Source organism: Marmota marmota, unplaced genomic scaffold (genome assembly GCF_001458135.2).
Source record: "Marmota marmota marmota unplaced genomic scaffold, marMar, whole genome shotgun sequence".
NCBI lineage: Eukaryota > Metazoa > Chordata > Mammalia > Rodentia > Sciuridae > Marmota > Marmota marmota.
The window spans coordinates 27,524,501-27,542,117 of NW_025999982.1; the positions used below are offsets into that span (position 1 = coordinate 27,524,501).

General features: G+C 32.3%; 1 protein-coding gene across 1 annotated transcript in view; it reads right to left on the reverse strand.

Moving 5' to 3' along the window:
* Eys (eyes shut homolog) overlaps window positions 1-17,617 on the reverse strand; it is a 1,560,564-nt gene that overhangs the window by 1,023,547 nt on the left and 519,400 nt on the right. Inside the window, 3 exon segments of the mRNA XM_015487393.2 lie at window positions 9,871-10,016; window positions 17,179-17,286; window positions 17,483-17,579. Coding sequence (XP_015342879.1) covers window positions 9,871-10,016; window positions 17,179-17,286; window positions 17,483-17,579 — 351 coding nt within the window.

The window sequence follows — 17,617 nt, forward strand, 5'->3', positions numbered from 1 at the left end:
AGCCCCGCTCTCTCCTTATTTACAGGGGAGCGTCCTTTTTTCCACTCTCTCTTTATTTACAGAGAGAGCTGCCCCGCTTTGGTCGCGGATCCCAATTACTTGGGACTAACCCCGCTTTGGTCGCGGATCCCATTTACCTGGGACTAACAGGTGCACCACCCCTGACTGCTGAAAGTTCTGGTTCCCGGGTTTCGGCACCACTTGTTGCGACCCCTTGCCCGCAAGGAAGACGCAACTCAGGAATCTTCTTTCAGCAGTTTATTCAGGCCCTTGATATTTCTTCTTCTCCTTCCCGGATGCCCCTCCCAGCCTTAATAAAGCATCTCAAGCCCCAATGCAAAGCTGCCACGTGGAGCTTTCTCATAGGGTGGTAAGGGATTGCATGCCAATTCTCCATATTAGGAGTTGTTTATCACAGGCCACAGTGGAAGCCGGCGCCATCTTCTAATGGCGGCCATGGTCTAATTAGAACGGCTCACCACAGATTACTATGTCTATTGCAAAAAGTGTCAAGTCCTGCATTCCAGAAATGCACCTGTAGACTGGTCACCCTCCACACAGGCCACACAGTTGACCCCAATCTGCCAAAAAAACAACTTTGTGCATTTTACATGGAGTGAAGTGTGTTTTGAACACACATCTCTTTTCTTGCACTAAAATCTGTTTACAATGGTGAGATTGGTGGCAATAAAATATTCCAGTGGGATTTAGATAACAGTTTATTATTCATACTGACTTTCTCTGAGACTCCTGTACTTCATATTTTGCTTACTCCTGGGAATAAAAAGAATGACTAGGTATCAGTGCCTAACACATTTGATTGTCCTATAAAACATTTTGATTCTAACTGGTTTTGAGGGTTATTTTGATTAATATTTTCTTACATAGTATGTATTTCTCAATCTTCAGATAAAAATCATATTTTAATGATGTGTCTATGGAATTCCTCAAGGCCGAATTGCTCTAAAATATCAGATAGTCAAATTTATGACATATAAATGCTACCGCTCTAAAAACTAACATAAGTGGATAATAAACTCATAATTGATGTATTTTTAATAGATAGTACTTCATCTCAAGTCATTATTTTTAGCATCTTATTTTGTAGGATATAAAAATTAATGTCTTTAAGATCAGTATATATTATGTAAAGAATCAGTAATGATAAGGTCACTTGGCTTAATTTGCTATAGGTTTCATTTTAGAAAGATTTATTATGGGGTTAATGAGTAATATAAAGGTTTCAATTTTGCATTTTACTTCACTTTCAGATTTATTGCATAAAACAATTTTACTTCATAATATTAAATTAAATTTAACACCTTTGAATTTGGAATTGGTATTATATATTCAAATAGATAATGATTTTGATTTAGAAAGAACCTGATTTGCAGGCTTGTAAATACTTCTCTGGTTTGTCATAGAATCAAAAAAATCACCATTATAGAAATAAGTATGTTGTTTATTATTTGCTCCTGATATTAAAAAGAAAACACATATTTACTTTATGGCATTATGGGAAGAAAATTTTTAAAAAATCTTGTAAGTACAAATCTTTGCATTTTAATATAGATAACTTGGACTTCACAAAGAAGTTATCTATACTAACATACAAAAGTTAAGAAGTCAAATTACTTGAAGTGTAAAAAATTCTTTCATTTAAAAATATTTGTGTGCCTGTACTTTCCTAGGCACTGAGATACAACAGTGAACAAAAGAGAGAGATTTCAGGTCAAGGAAATAAAGAAGTAAATATAATGATTAGAGAGTATCATTGCCATGAGGAAAGAAAATAGGTAGAGAGAATGACTCAGTCTTATTGTTTGTATATTATGAATAGATTTCTCAGGGAACCTCAAAGAATAGGGTAGAAAACCATGGCCATATCTGCAAGTAGTGATTCACATTCAGATGTATCAGTGGAAGCAACAGTGAGAGGTACGGAGAATGTGGCACGAAATATAATCTGAGAGGCAACCAGAGACAAGATTATTCAAGATTTAGCAGGTTAAACTAAGGAGTATGAGGAGTACAAGTTTCATTTGATCATTATAGGAAGCTGTGAAAGATTCTCAACTTGGGAGTGAAGTGATCTGCTTTTTATTTTAAAATGAGCACTTTGGTTGCTAGATGGGTAATATATTTTCCTTTGACAAGAAATTGAGATAGAGACAAATTTAAATGTTATATTTCAGGCATGAGATGATGGTTTATTGCACTAGGGTGATTGTAATGGAAATTGTGAGAAGTGGTTGAATTAAAATATATTTTGAGATTTGGTCAGTGGGATTTCTGCAAGGCTGCATAATGATATGTGAGCAAAGTATCAAGAATGACTCCATAATTTTGCATGAGAAACTAAAGAAATAATGGTACAATTCACTAAGATGGACAATCTGGGTGGTAGAATATGGTTGTGATAAATTGTCAGCATGGGATTAGTTTGCTATTTATGTAATAGGGACATAAGAATGGTCAGGTTGAACAGTTATTTAATAATACAAATTGGGAGTTCAGGAGAGAAGCCAAGACTTATGTAAGAAATTTTGGAATTATCAGAATGCATATGATATTTAAACAAAAATCTAAATGCAATTCCTTGATCAATACATATATAAAGAAGGGAGACTAATAAGAAAGTTCTAAACAGTTACAGTGTCTGTTACAGGTAGAAGTTAGCAATAATGAAATCAGTGACTGTGGAAACATGGAGGTAAAGTTAGAAAGTATTTTTCAGGAGTATGTGAGATATTAAGCATGATGTGACTAAGAGAAGGAAATGATATTTACCTTCAAACTCAGGGAAGTAGGGCTAATCAGTGACTTCCAAAATGAAGAGTATCCTTTTACTCTTAGGATTAAAAGCATATAGTTTGTGGATTAAACAGAGAATAGGACATGAAAAAATAGATATCAACATAGATAATAAGTTTGATAATTCTGTTTTTAAAGGAGAGAAAATGAAATTTGGTGAACAGAAATGTGCAAAAAGGGTAAAACTGAAAAATCAGATGAGAAAGAGTTAAATATTAATATATGTTGAAAGCAGAGACAAAGCATGGAGGAAAGAAATTGTACTACAGAAAATAATTACAGGATGAAAGGTCTCTAATAATAGGTGATAAAGCACAGAATCCACTCAAAAAGATGGGTTGGCCATTGACAAGAACATAGAAAAACAGACATAGATTGGTAGTTGATAGTATGAAGATGAAAAAGTTCTTTTCTAATAACTTTACTATTTTGGAGATATAAGAAAAAAAAGTGGCTAGACAGAGGGTTGACCAAGATTTATAAAGACAAAAGTAAGTTAAAACTAATAGGCTTTAAAAAAATATATTATTTAGGTACTGGGAAACTAACATATTTACAGATAAGTACAATTTCCAGATTGTCATGCAGTGCCAAGGTTTACCTTGAGGTCTGTGATCTAGAAAGACAGTTAAATGTTAGGGTCTGTAAACAAGTCAGGATGGCACCTGGCATTTTGCCAGAGGGAGTGGTTAGTGAAGTAATGCCAGGGAGCCATTAAGTGTGGAGATTCCTTATTGGTTGACTGTTGTATTTAGTTTATGTTAATTAAGATAAGCTGTGTGTAATGTATATATACCCCTTCTGTCCTACAATAAACTCCTGCTGTATCAATGTACACAAGTTGCTCGTCACCCCCGCCCCCCGCCCCGGTTATTTTGCCCAGCCAGCCGGGCTGCGGCAGTTAAAAACATCTCCTCCCGTGTGTGTGTGTGTGTGTGTGTGTGTGTGTATCACATGTGCATGCCTTTTTTTAATTTATCATAAGTAAGAGTTATTTGTCATTGGTAATCCACAGTATCCAGACTGAGAAAGAGCAGATCCTCAGGAAATCAAGGAAATTATTTTAAGTAGAAAGAGTGATTAATAGTGCCAAACGCTATTATTCAATCAAAGAAAACAAGACTAAATTTTAACCATTTGAATTTAGCAATGCAGACTGTATTTTTTTTTTTTTAAAGAGAAGTCTTGCTGGATTGGAGGGTTCAAACATTTGAAGTGGACTTAAAAGAGACTGTAAGAAAATTAAATTGTTGAGAGTGAGAAAACAGGATTTCTTAAAGGAAGATTCTTATTTAGGAAGTAATCTTGAAATGGGGTGGTGGCTTTAGGAGGGAGTAAAATAAAAGGATATTTTTTGCTTATTTTTTTTCCATTTTATTAAAGCATGACTCTGAAGACTTTGTGGAGAAATTGACTGAAGTGTTGATCACAGAAACAGAGAAAAACACAGGCAGCTTTGGAAGTAGTCTAAGAGATAGATTACAGTGAATTAGATTGGGATTTCCCAGTAGATATGGTAAGGAATGCTTATACTTAGCACATAATACATGTTCCATATAGTTCTTGAGGATTTAGTAATATATAAATCAACAACAGATAGTGTATACTACTGAACTTTATTTTTTGGTTTGTGGTTTCAAAGGTTTCAGTCCATAGTCAACCAGCTCTGTGGCTCTAGGCCTGAGGTGAGGCAGAGCATAATCACAGAAAGGCATTACAGAGGAAAGACACTCAGCTCATGGCAGCCAGGAAGCAGACAAAGAAAGGATCTAGAGACAAGCTGTAATACCTAAGAGCCTACCGAGTGACCTACTTCTTCCAAACATACTCCATCTGCCTAAAGTTTTTGCTTCCCTTAGTTTAGCAAATAGATTAATCCAATGATGTAGTTATAGCTGTCAAGATCCAATCATTTCCCCATAGTCCTACTTCTGGACGTTGCTGCATTAAGCCTTTGACATGTAAGACTTTAAGGGAGCTTCCAGATCCAAATCATAGCAATTGCTAAATTCCAGCCTTTGAGAAGAGAAATAGTGGATTACTAAGGACAAAAAGTAATAATCATATGAAAAGGACTTAGATCTGAGATGAGGAGGAGACCCCATAAACTCAGCAAAAACATGGTGGATACCATGGGGATCAGGAGCCAATACCAATTCTTGATACCAAAATACCAGGGATGATGTATTCTGCATTTGTGTCAAAAAATAAAAATAAAATAAAATGATAGGTCTCTGAATCAGCAAGATAATTGATTCCAAATCTAAAGTAAGTAAATTTTATCTTGAGAAATTCACATGAACTTTTCACACTGACATTTCCTTCTATCACGTAAAATTGAACCCATACATGCTATTGAGCTTATTATTAGAAAATAACATATTTTTGTACATCTGAGTTATCAAAATGAATTTTGAATCCTGTTATTGAAGACAAAAGTGGTTAAGCACAATTCAACTGCCTATTTCTGAGGCTGCTCCTGCCTATAACAATAGGAAGAAGAAATGGTAACTGTTATACTAATAATGCTGCTATTATTGATAAAAAGACATTGTCACCATTGATCTGAAGCTAAATATAATCAAATGCCAAATATTTACCAGAATGCTGAAGATTTCTTACTGTGGACTTATTTATCAAATAAAAAGCATGACTTTTTATTTAAATTTCTATATTTACAAAATGTGTAATTTTGAGGTTGAGCCTATCTAGCTCTTACTTTTATTTTCTATTTAATCTTTTTATATTCTATTTTAATAAATGATATTAAAATAGAAAATTATTCTATTTTAACATATCATATTAAAATACACACTCAGCTACAAAGTTGTACCAGAGTAGAAAAAACTTTAATAGACTTTAGAGACAAAATGGTGAACTTGATAGTGATGGGAAGTGTCTTCAGATAGGGAGATAATTGTATTGGAATTGCTTAGAATAATTATGAGCACAACAGAGAAAATATTGCTATGGAAGGAAATAACAGAAGAAGCCTAAGAGCCTAAGACTTCCTACAGAAAGTAGCATTTGCGTTAAGGTATGAGGGTAAATACTAGTTGAAGGAGGACAGGTGGCATATGTTAGGCAATAGAAATAACATGATAAACCATATCATTACAACAACAAAGACAAAAGTCAATTATTAATGATTATATTTTACTAAACTATACCCTGTGCTTAATATGATCTAAAAAGATTATTGTATTTGTCATGAAATTTGCATATTTGCCTCTATAAAGTAATCAAAAGATAACCTAGTTATCTCAAACACAGAAAATATTATAACTACTTACAATTTTATGTGTGTTTGTGTGTATGAAATATATCTGAGAAAAATAGGGAACTTTTAGAAAAAAAATAATTAAATTTCATTATTTAAAACTATTTATTTGCATTTCTATATTTTCTAGATGGAACTATTATCCATATTACTATGTCTGGGAAGTACTTAAACATTTTTGTGTTATAGTTTCTAGTAATCATAGAAGGGTTAATGTAAATATAGGTATATAGAAATTACCACGTGTTTGAAGTTCAGAAACACAATTCATAAACTTTTTATATTTTATAAACATATAAGTAGAATCGTGTCTGACTGAGAAAGACTTTTTGCTAAATAATGATTTATTCTATTTTAAAAGCAATTTTTAAAATATTTTTATCTTTGTTAAATAGATACAAAATTCAATTAAGACTAAAATTCATGAGGAAATATTCTTCAAAGCAAAGAATCGAATGATTAATTAATTTTGCTTTTTTATGACAGAACTTAACCCTTTCATTATATGTCATGGCTGTTTTTCTGACCTCTAAATTCATTCAAAATACTATGTGTGAAATTTGGATGCTGTGATATCTTTTATTAATAAAAATATGGATAAATGAATCATGGAATAGTTTTAAGTAATCAATTTTGTACATGTTAGTTTATTGTCAACTCCAGTTCCACGTTCTAGAAATCATCATGACACTTGGAACCATGTCAGTCTTGATTACCACGAAGCATCGACAGGTAATTAAAATAGTCTTGATTATCACAAATCATCAACAGGTAATTCATAGAGTCAAACATTATTGCATTAATAATAATATGTCCACACTTAATATATAATGTGATCTTCATGAAAGTTTACTGATTTAGAATAGGAAGGATCATGAAATCCTTTCTGGGTATAGAGTTAAGAAAAGAATGATTAAGAACTAGATTAAATGAATTAATAGATACCGGTGAAGCTTAATTTTCCTTACATTTGCTTCTACGGTTTAAAGGTTTGGTCTACAACCTGATGGCATTGAAAGGTGGGGAAGAAGGGGTGGAATGGGAAATTTTAGGTCACTGGAGGCATGTCCTTGAAGGATTGTGGACCCATAGTCTCTTCTTCTTGCTATCTTTTCTTCCTAGCAACCATGAGGTGAATGACTTGTTCGGCCACATATTTTCTACCATAATGAAATGCCTCAACACAGGTCCCAAAACAATGAGGTGAACCAACCATGGTCTTAAACTTTCAAAATTCTGAGCTAAAATAAGCTTTCCTCTTCATAATTTAAAAAAAAAATAAGTATTTTGTTATAATAATGGAAGGGTGAATAACTCCTTTAATTACCAATTATCAATACATTGAATGTTCTGTTTAATGTTCTTTCCTCTTGCTTCAATGTAGACTAGTTTCATTTCTCACAAATTTTACCTTCTCAGGTGAAGTGAAATTAAGATAAACATAAAACTGGATGAGAAAGGGATGCATACTTTGGATCTGGCTCTGTCACTATTGGATGTGTAATCTTGACAAATATAAAAGAGGCATGCAAAAGTTGCATCTTAAAATGTAAGATTCTGTAAGTAAATTCTTACATTGTCATGACTTCCTGGAAACAGAATAGAAGGGAAATGAATAGACTTGAAAATCTTTTCACAAAATCCTAGAGCTTTAGGGGCTGAAAGGAAGAAGGACTTCCAGCAGAGCTTAAGACAAAATAAATGCTACAAGTGTCTGAGAATAACAAAAAGCTTCCTGTATCCTTGAATGACAGAAAAGATCAAATTTGATGTCAAAGTAGCATGTAGAGGAAAACAAGTACATGGAACTCTCTTGAGGAGAATAACCTCCTTTTGAACAGGCAGGCGTAGGTCATACTTAATATAAAACTAAATGTAACACATACTTTATAATTAAATATTTCCTTATTATATTCAGTGGTAAATTTTACAAGATATAAATTTTTAATTTCTACCTTCCTCTACAGCTAAAAATGCCCATGTGAGGCAGTTCTGGTCAATACAATATTAACAGAAATCGTTTATTTGTATTCTGGGAAGGATTTCCTGAGAGAAGGGGTCAATGCAGTTGACACCACTCTTCTTCCTTTTCCTGACTGGAGTATAGACTTAATGACTAAATGTGCAACAGCAATTCTGAGTCCTGAAACTATAAATATGAATTAAATACTAAGAAATCATAACCCAGCCTGCTACTGTCAAGCTAGTACCAACCTTGGTTGCTGTCTACCTACAGAGTTCTTATGTAAGAAAAATTAAACCCTATTTATTAAAGTCAACAATTTGATTACTTTTTTTTTAATTGTCACACAAACACACATCACAAAATCTTTAATTTGCCCATGGTAGCATATTAGCCAATAGTATTTTGAAACAATGGTAGGCACTTTATTTTGTAATGTAAAGATATCGGTCGTGAAAAAAAAAATTAACCCTTGAAGCATTAGGGTAAATGTAAAATATCAAAGCAAGTGCTATATTAAAAGCTTCACAGGAACTTGGAATGTATTTCATTGGTAAATTGCTTGCCTAGCATGCAAGAGGAGAGTGCTTGGTGTGTTACCCTCAACACACATACACACACATAGCGCAGCAGCAGCAGCTTCATAGAATATCTTTCACACTCATGTTGAGCTTGATGTGTCATTTCTTATTTCAACACTATCAACTGCATTGACCACAGCAATGTTAACACCATGGTGTATGACTTTGCTGATGGGATATATGTAGTCCTAAATAGAAATCTTAGCAACCCAGAAGAGAATAAGCAATAAAAATCTTAGGAGGTATAGCATTTTATAGCAAAATGTTAATGCTCCTTATTTATGCAATAAAATATGCAGATAATGAGTATGTAAAAAATAATTTAGGCTGAGACTTTTGAGCATGTAATAATTGTTACCAAGGTACTTTCCCTGAGACCATCAATATCCTTCAAAAAAGACACTTTAATGTTCTTTTTCTGGTCACTTAACTTTTTAATCTTTTGATCCCTTGTTGTCTGGAAATGCTTTTACTTCCTTATCATTTTTGATTGCCAGTCTTACTCCCATTTTTCTAGTGATTTTTACTCCTACCAGCAAAGAACTCAGTATTAGAGTCCTCAGAATAGGAACCCATATGAATCTAGCACTACAAAATTCAGATAACAAATTGAGACTTGAATTTGAATACATTCTTGTTAGATACACATCATTATACTGTTGTGCTAAACAATGCAGCTTTTTTAGTGGTCTAATGCAACTCTACCTTTTGTAAGTTCCTTGATAAATTTTATCTTTATGTTTGGATAGTATTTATGTTGTGGAATAATTAATATTAAGATAGCTAACTCCAGATTATGATTTCTGCTTGAACTTTAAAAAAAAACTTTTCACTGATTTTCTTATTTAAACACATACAAGTGTACATGAAGAGTTAAACTTATTATATTTAAAAAAAATAAAATTTTTAACAGATAAAGTTAATTTTCTTATTCACATACCCATACTTTTCCCTGTATTATAGCCAAGCAAACATACTTCAGATAAATTCTATTTAAAAGGGTATACTAATGTAAATTACATTAAACCATAATCCTAGTACTTACCAAACTGTTGATAAAAGATCATGATTTTAATTCTCATTAATTCTTTTACACTTTGACCAAGAATCTAGACCTTCCTGCCCTTTTTGCTTCCAACAAGATGCCATTTGTGGTTTATAAAAATGAGGTTGTCATGTATTTACAAACAGCACAGTATTGACATAGATGGGACAATCAGTTATAGGTTTACCTGTATACCCAGGAGCACAGAGACAGGTATGTCCACCAGTGCTGTTAACACAATTTTCTCCACCTGGACAAGGCTGGGTTTTACATTCATTTACATTCAATTCACACAAAGATCCATAGTATCCAGGTTCACAGTTACATAAAAATCTAGAGAAATGTAGAAAAATGAGAAATAATAAACAATTATATATATATATATATATATACAATTTATATGCAAATGTTAAATTAAAACTTTTGACTTAATTTAAATAAACAATAACATATCCATTTTGTTTTTTAATACAGAATTTTACTTCCTAAATATTTTTTTCTGCAAAAATATTTGTTACAGACATATTTTTAAAGAAATGGGTTGAATAAATAATTATTTAAGTTTGATAAATATTATTGACCTTAATTCTGTAACTGTGTTTTCTATGGTATCAGTATAAAACCTTCATCTATATTCTCTTTTGAAAGTATAAGATTACTCTCCTATAAGATAAGTGGTATTTTTCTGATATCAAAGCCTTCCAGTTAAAAATTTTTAAAGTCCCTTTATCAGCAACAACTTCATGAATGCTGAACCATACTGACAGCTGTTCGAAAATCAGATGTAATTCAATGGTTAAATATTAGGTTCAAATATCTACACTTGGTAGAGTATCAAAAGGGCATCAAAAGGTGATGCCTCTTAAATTGCCTTGCCATGAAGAAGTATTCATAGAAACTTCACATGAGTGATCCCTTCTTCAATCTCTAATTGTCCCCTCATTATCTTGTATATTGATCTCTGCTGATTCTGATTTTTCTCAAAATTAACTAGGACTAACAACAACAACAACAACCAAAAAAAAAAAGAGATAATTTAACCTGTTAAACTCCACCTAAATTGATATATATAAATTAAAATATCAAAATAATTCCATAGATTAAATTTAATTGATAGGAAAAGTTCACTTATCAAAAATAGATTTACCTAGTATTACATTTTAGATATGAAGTATCACCTAAAAGCACATGTGTGAGATAATAAATGAAAGTTTAGAAGTGTAATGACTGGGTTTTAATAGGCTTAATCTAAACAGCCTGTTAGTCCACTGATGTGGATTAACTGGGTGGTAACTGTAGGCAGGTAGGTTGTGGCTACAAGAGGTGGGTTACCAGAGGTATGCCTTTGGGGTCTATATTTTGTCCCTGGTGAGCAGAGCTTCTCTGCTTCCTGATTGTCATGTTCTGTGCTGCTTTCCTCTTCCACAACTTTCCACCAGGATGTCCTGCCTCACAGTGGGCCCAGACCAATGGAGTTGGCTGCCTCTGGACTGAGACCCCTGAAAACCATGAGTCCCAAATAAATTTTTCTCTTCAAATTCTTACCAGTTCTTTTGATCACATCAGTGAAAAAGCTGCTGAAACACAGTTTGCTTCTCTTTTAGAAGTCTAGATAAAGAGGTTTTACTGAGTTCCCCCATAATGCTTTTGAGCCAGATTTTATTCTGATTTTCTGAGGAAATTCTAACATCATTTTATAACCACCAGCATTCTACTATTCCCATGCTCCTCTTTTACTCATTTGATACACATTAATTGATTGTCAGACATTTGTCATGCACCCAAATTCAAGTGCAAGTAAAGCTTGGATTGCTTTTAAATGGATTTTTTTTTTTTTAAACAGGGTCTTACTATGTTGCCCAGGCTGGTACTGAACCCCTGGGCTCAAATAATCTTCCTGCCTTAAACTTTTAAACAGCTGGGTCTACAGATTCATGCCACCTTGCAGATATTTGCTTGCTTTTGAAAGTGTTATAAGAAGATTAGAAATATACACACGCACACATTGCAGAAAGCAAATGTCACTGGAGACAGGTTTGAAGCATGAAGAAAGCACAGCTAACTGCTAGTGAAGGTATCAAAAAAGATGAATCATAATGACCGTGGGTTCTTTGTATCAGGTGGACAGAAGGCAAAATTGCATGTGCAGTGTCATGTAGATGTAAAAGAGAACCATATTTCTCAAGATCTCTATGTAGTTAAGGAATGGATGTAATCACTAATTCAAATACTATGAATCCTTGAATTTATGTTCAAACAATGAAAAGTCTTCTCCTTGCTAATATATCACTATCTAGTGTGAGATGATTTAATGAATCTATTAAATGGCTTACTAAGCTGAAAGTATGCTTGTTAGGATTTGATTGCTAGTGTGTGTTATCAGTGAATTAGGATGATTCTAGTGAATCTCAGAGTGGATAGGAATTATTCATAGAAGTCTCAGCAGTAACAAGTGAAAGGCATCTTAGAAAATGATTTGTTTTGTATATTGATAAATTAAAAAATGTCACATTACTACAAAACAATGGTTTTTATTTCAGTGTCTGCATCCCCTGTATAAACTTTTGATAATTCTACATCTCCAGAAGTTCTGAAATCTACTCTCTAGGTGGAATATTGAATATTAGGAAAAAAATTAGGAATATATATTTTCTCAATGATAGACTTATTTTTTAAAAAAAAATTTGGTTGTTGATAGACCTTTATTTTATTTATTTATACATGGTGCTGAGAATCGAACCCAGTGCCTCGCAAATGCCAGGCAAGTGCGCTACCACTGAGCCCTAGTCCCAGCACCTCAATGATAGACTTATGATGATCATGACTTGTTTTATCAAAATATTTTGTTCACTTACAAAATTCCCCCCTTTCATTTTGAAAAATAAGAAAATAATAAAATCCCTTGACTTTTTGTATCCTGTTTTCTCTTCTGTGGATTTTGAAATGTTTCTCTGGGGCTTATGAATACCATAAAACTGCAGCTATGAATCAACTTAAAAACAGGAGCTGCTCTCCTTTCATCTTTCTCAACTGAGTCAATGACCTCTATGCTGTTGCCAAATGATGTTTTTCTAGCCCATCATTTGTTCTTCTTTTGTCACTTGACATTTTACTCTTGGAACCATCTTTTCCTTTTCCTGCATTCACACATTAAATCAGCGTAGGCATATCTATATAGACTCACAGATTTCCATTCTTTCAATGCATCAAATATATAACTACCATAATTTATTACATGATGAATTTGTTTGGGATATGAATATTGGTATCCTCATCAAGTGGTTTCTCTTTCCTTTTGACACATTTCCATCATTCTGTGACACTCTTTCTAACATAGGATATTCCAGGTTTGTTTTAATACATTCCTGGTCCTAATTCTAGATGAGCCATTTGTTAAGGAATTCCTGGCTTATTTAAGTGTGTAATATTATTTAGAAACGAAGATATTTGATATGTGTATTTTCATATGTATGGATACATATAGCTACATATGCTGAAATATATAATAGTTTAGTTTTAGTTTTTATCTGAATAGATTTTTAAAGTATGTATAAAGAGATTTTTATTCTCTCAGCTGCCCAGAATTCTCTTTCGTTCACTTTTCAATTCGAATTTCCTTCATATTCATAACCTTTTGGTTATGTTTATAGTTTTTACTAAATGTTATTATTTGCCTACATATCCTTTCTTCTAATATACCTAAATTAATGTAAAAATGAGCCATTCTGAAAATTATGCTTTAATTTTTGCTTCTGTTTTATTTATACATTTATTTTGTATGGCAAATTGAACCCAGAGTTGCTTAACCTCTGAGCCACATCTCCAACATTTTCTATATTTAATTTTGAGACAGGGTCCCGCTAAGTCGCTTAAGGCCTCTCTGGGCTGCTGAGGCTGGCTGTGGATTCACAATACTTCTTCCTAAGGCCCAGGAGCCACTGAGATTACAGGTGTGTACCACTGCACCCAGCTTGGCTTTTGTTTTTAAAGTTGATTTTAGAATATACACATGCATGTGCAAACATACACACACACACACACACACTGCAAATTTACAAACCTTAGTTGTCAGTATACAGACAACTATGCAAAGGATTTTTTATGTTTATAAATCATAATATCATTTTATCCAAGAATGCATCACTTCAACTTCAGTATGTTCTTTCGTCTTTTCAGTTTTGGTCAAGACCATTACTAATCTCTCCTATTTTCTAAACCACTTTTTCAGTCTGAAACTCTTTAGCACTGCTTAAATGCACTTCATTTTTCAAAAAAAGTAAGTTCCAAGCATAATTAAAGATTGATAATGTACAGATGACTATTCAACTGAAGTGTGGAGTATGCCTGCTCTTTTATTAGTGGTTCCAAATACTCCCAGGATTCTAGGGTCAATTTTAAAGATTTCTGAATATCATCTAAAATTTTATAAAGCTTAACAAACAAAAATCCACAGACCCATTATTGGCAGCAATCCCAATAAAACACATAGCTTACAGGAAATATTTAACTGACTCTATTCTCGTCTCCTACCATGATATACAACGTGAGGGCATATATTTTGAGAAGGAAATATTTACTGCAGAACAGCATTTACCTTGAATTTCTGGGTCTAGTCTTTCCCAGAAGAAGTAAAATACAGGTTTCCTGTCTCCTTCCCCCTTCTTTTATGATCTACTCTCTTTCTACTCTTTGGTAATAAGGGAGGCAAGCACAAGACTGAACGTTTGCAGCATTTTACCATGCCTGTTAACCTGGCCCTTTAAAATAATAATGAATAAAAGTGCATAGAGTATGTCTGATGGCTTCTCACCAAATCTCTCCTACTGGCTAACATGGACAATCCATCCAGCTTTGGCATAGTTTTGCTTTCATTAATACCTGCTGAGGCTCCCTTTATGCTTCACATACCATTTGAGGTTAAAGGAAAAATAAAAGTGAATCTTCATTTTTGTTAATGTCTTAAGTGATTCAAATTTGTAATAATTATTTCATTTTACATTATAGGTTCCTAAAACATTTTTTTTCTTTTTAGAAACATGATTTTAACAACTTAAATACACATATATAAAACATCCTACATTCCAAGAAAACAATTGAGATGATGAAATATTTATTTTTGATGAAATTAAAATTCTAACTCAAATGCATGACTTTTGCTTCAAAAATTTTAGGAGAATCAAACTTAAACCTAATGTCAAAGTATGGAAAATCTTTATTTTATTTTTAATTGGATAAACATGTTTTTTCAAACATACTTTTGTATGCTTTCAGATATCTTTTCAAAATACTTTTCTAGTTACTGAGATGCATTTGAACAGATGAATATTGAGGAAAATCCAATGCATAAAGTAGAGATAAGGAAGAGTAAATATGACTTACCTGAAATGATATTGCCACAATAAAAGATTACATAGAGCAAAATAGAAGATAATCACTTGGATTTTTAAGTCCTAAAATTATCTTATGTTTACATTTTATGTACATTCATTCCTTTATATTATTTGAAGAATTAATAAGTAGAAGAATTATTCTTATATTTCTAGAAAGCTGAGTTATTAAAAATATAATCACTACACAGATTAAATATTACAAGAGCCAAGATGTAGCATAGATTTTTTAAAAGAATTTTTATTTAAAAATCTGTTTGCCATAAATTTAATCTATGTTTATTTTAATATACAATTTTACTAAATATTGTAAAAAAAAAACTATAGAATATCACTCATGAAACTTTCTTTTTTTCAATTTATTTATTTATTTTTTTGGTACCAGGGATTGAACTCAGGAGCACTCGACCAGGAAGCCACATCCCCAGCCCTATTTTGTATTTTATTTAGAGACAGGGTCTCACTGAGTTGCTTAGCGCCTTGCTTTTGCTGAGACTGACTTTGAACTCACAATCCTCCTGCCTCAACCTCCCAAGCCGCTGGGATTACAGGCGTGCACCACCCCAACCAGCTCACTCATGAAACTTTCTGATAAGAAATTTTAGCTTTTGTTAAAGTAGTTCAAATTTTGAAATTCATAATAAATCTTAAAGCATTTAATATTTTTCCTTTATGATACTATTCTACTACTCTTCTCTGCATTTCTCATTCACAGTACTTTATATTAATAAGTATGTTTTAGAATTCAATTAATCTATCTTTGCAAATGGATAGATATTCTTAGGTTAAATTTTTTTAACTTAAATGTAAATAATCCTTCAAATAATATTTTAAACGTTTGTGTTTAGGCTTTTCATGCTTAAGACATGCTGTAAATATTATGGCTTGCATATTTTAATTTTTAATGAATATAGACATATCTTAATATATAAAATATAAGAAATATAGTAATTTGAAAATTTGTATATGGCAAAACCCATCAAATTTAATATTAATCTAAGAAAATACTGAATATGCAATGAGATGCATAGTTTATTTTGCTTGTTTTAATTGTATTAGAGTCCTTCTAAAATTTTTAAACTAACAAATAGTATTCATACATATTTCTGGGGTACACTATAATAACTCAGCACACATATACAACATGTAATAATTAAGTCAGGGTAATTAGAATTTCCGTTTTCTCAAATATTTTCATTTCTATATGTTAGGATTCTTTGGATTTTTTAGGTATTTGGAAACATACAGATATTTGTTGTGGAATGTGTTCCCTTATTGTACTATAGAATACTTGAACTAATTCTCCTGTCATCTAACTTATATCCTTCTTCCCTCCTGCCTTTCTCATCTTCTATTGGCCACTCTTCTACTCTCTACTTGTATAAGATAACTTCTTTAACTCCAGTAATGAGTGAGAATGTGTGATGTGGTCCAAGATACCAACTGAAACATTCAGACAATGTTAATGACTAGATTATTCAATGTTGTAGAGAGTGTTAATATTCCATTTTCAAAATTATATAGAAAAAATAAACATAATTACCAGAGATAGAAATGTCAACACCAAGGTTCAATGATTCCGTTTCAATTGATGTAACTAAGAATAACACTATGGCTGGTACATTTGGAGAAATAGTTGAAAACCTTATATATAATCTAATTATTATAATCATTGATAAGACAAAAAATAAATAATCCAATTATTTATGACCAGTGGAATGCTAAAAACATTGCTGGCATATATGAAATATTCTATAAAACCTGAAAATGAGCAACAGACATTATATAAAACTTTTCATTGAAAAATATTTTTCACAAGACTGGAGAAAATTATTTCACATATGTGAATATGTACATGAAAGAAAAAATTTAAAAGATTACAGACAAGTAATTAACACAGTAAACTACAGGGAAAATGATAAACATAAATTCAGGTTACTCAATATAATTAATTGGGTAGGATGGAGGAGGTTGTACTTAGGGAGAAGCACAAATGTATCAGTAAAGTTCAGCTTCCTAAGTTACATAATGGGTATATGTGCACTCACTTTATTATTTGTTAAATTGCACACATGCAATCATTGATTTAATGAAAAGTAGTTTCTAACCTGTTTTCAAGATCCACACATTTTCCATTATTTTTGCAAGGCTTAGAGGAGCACTCATTAATTTCTGTTTCACATAGAGGTCCAGAAAACCCGGGTCTGCAAACACATCTTTAAAACAACACAAAAAAAGAGTAGTAACTGTATTAGTATAAATATAAAGAATTAAAAACTTCAACTGATTGTAGCATAGCTACTTTTTAGTAGTCACATATGTTGCTTAATTTGTTAGTTGAAATTCTAAACATTTATCCTGATATATTCAGACACATAAACAGACATCTAGGTTTTTGTTTGTTTTTCTCACCTGAAATTGTTTATCTCATCTTCACAGTCACCATAATTCTGGCAGGGAAGAGAGAGACACTCATTCTTATCAATTTCACACTGTTCACCTTCAAATCCTAAAGGAGAGATGAAGTGGGTGTGGATGAGCAATTGT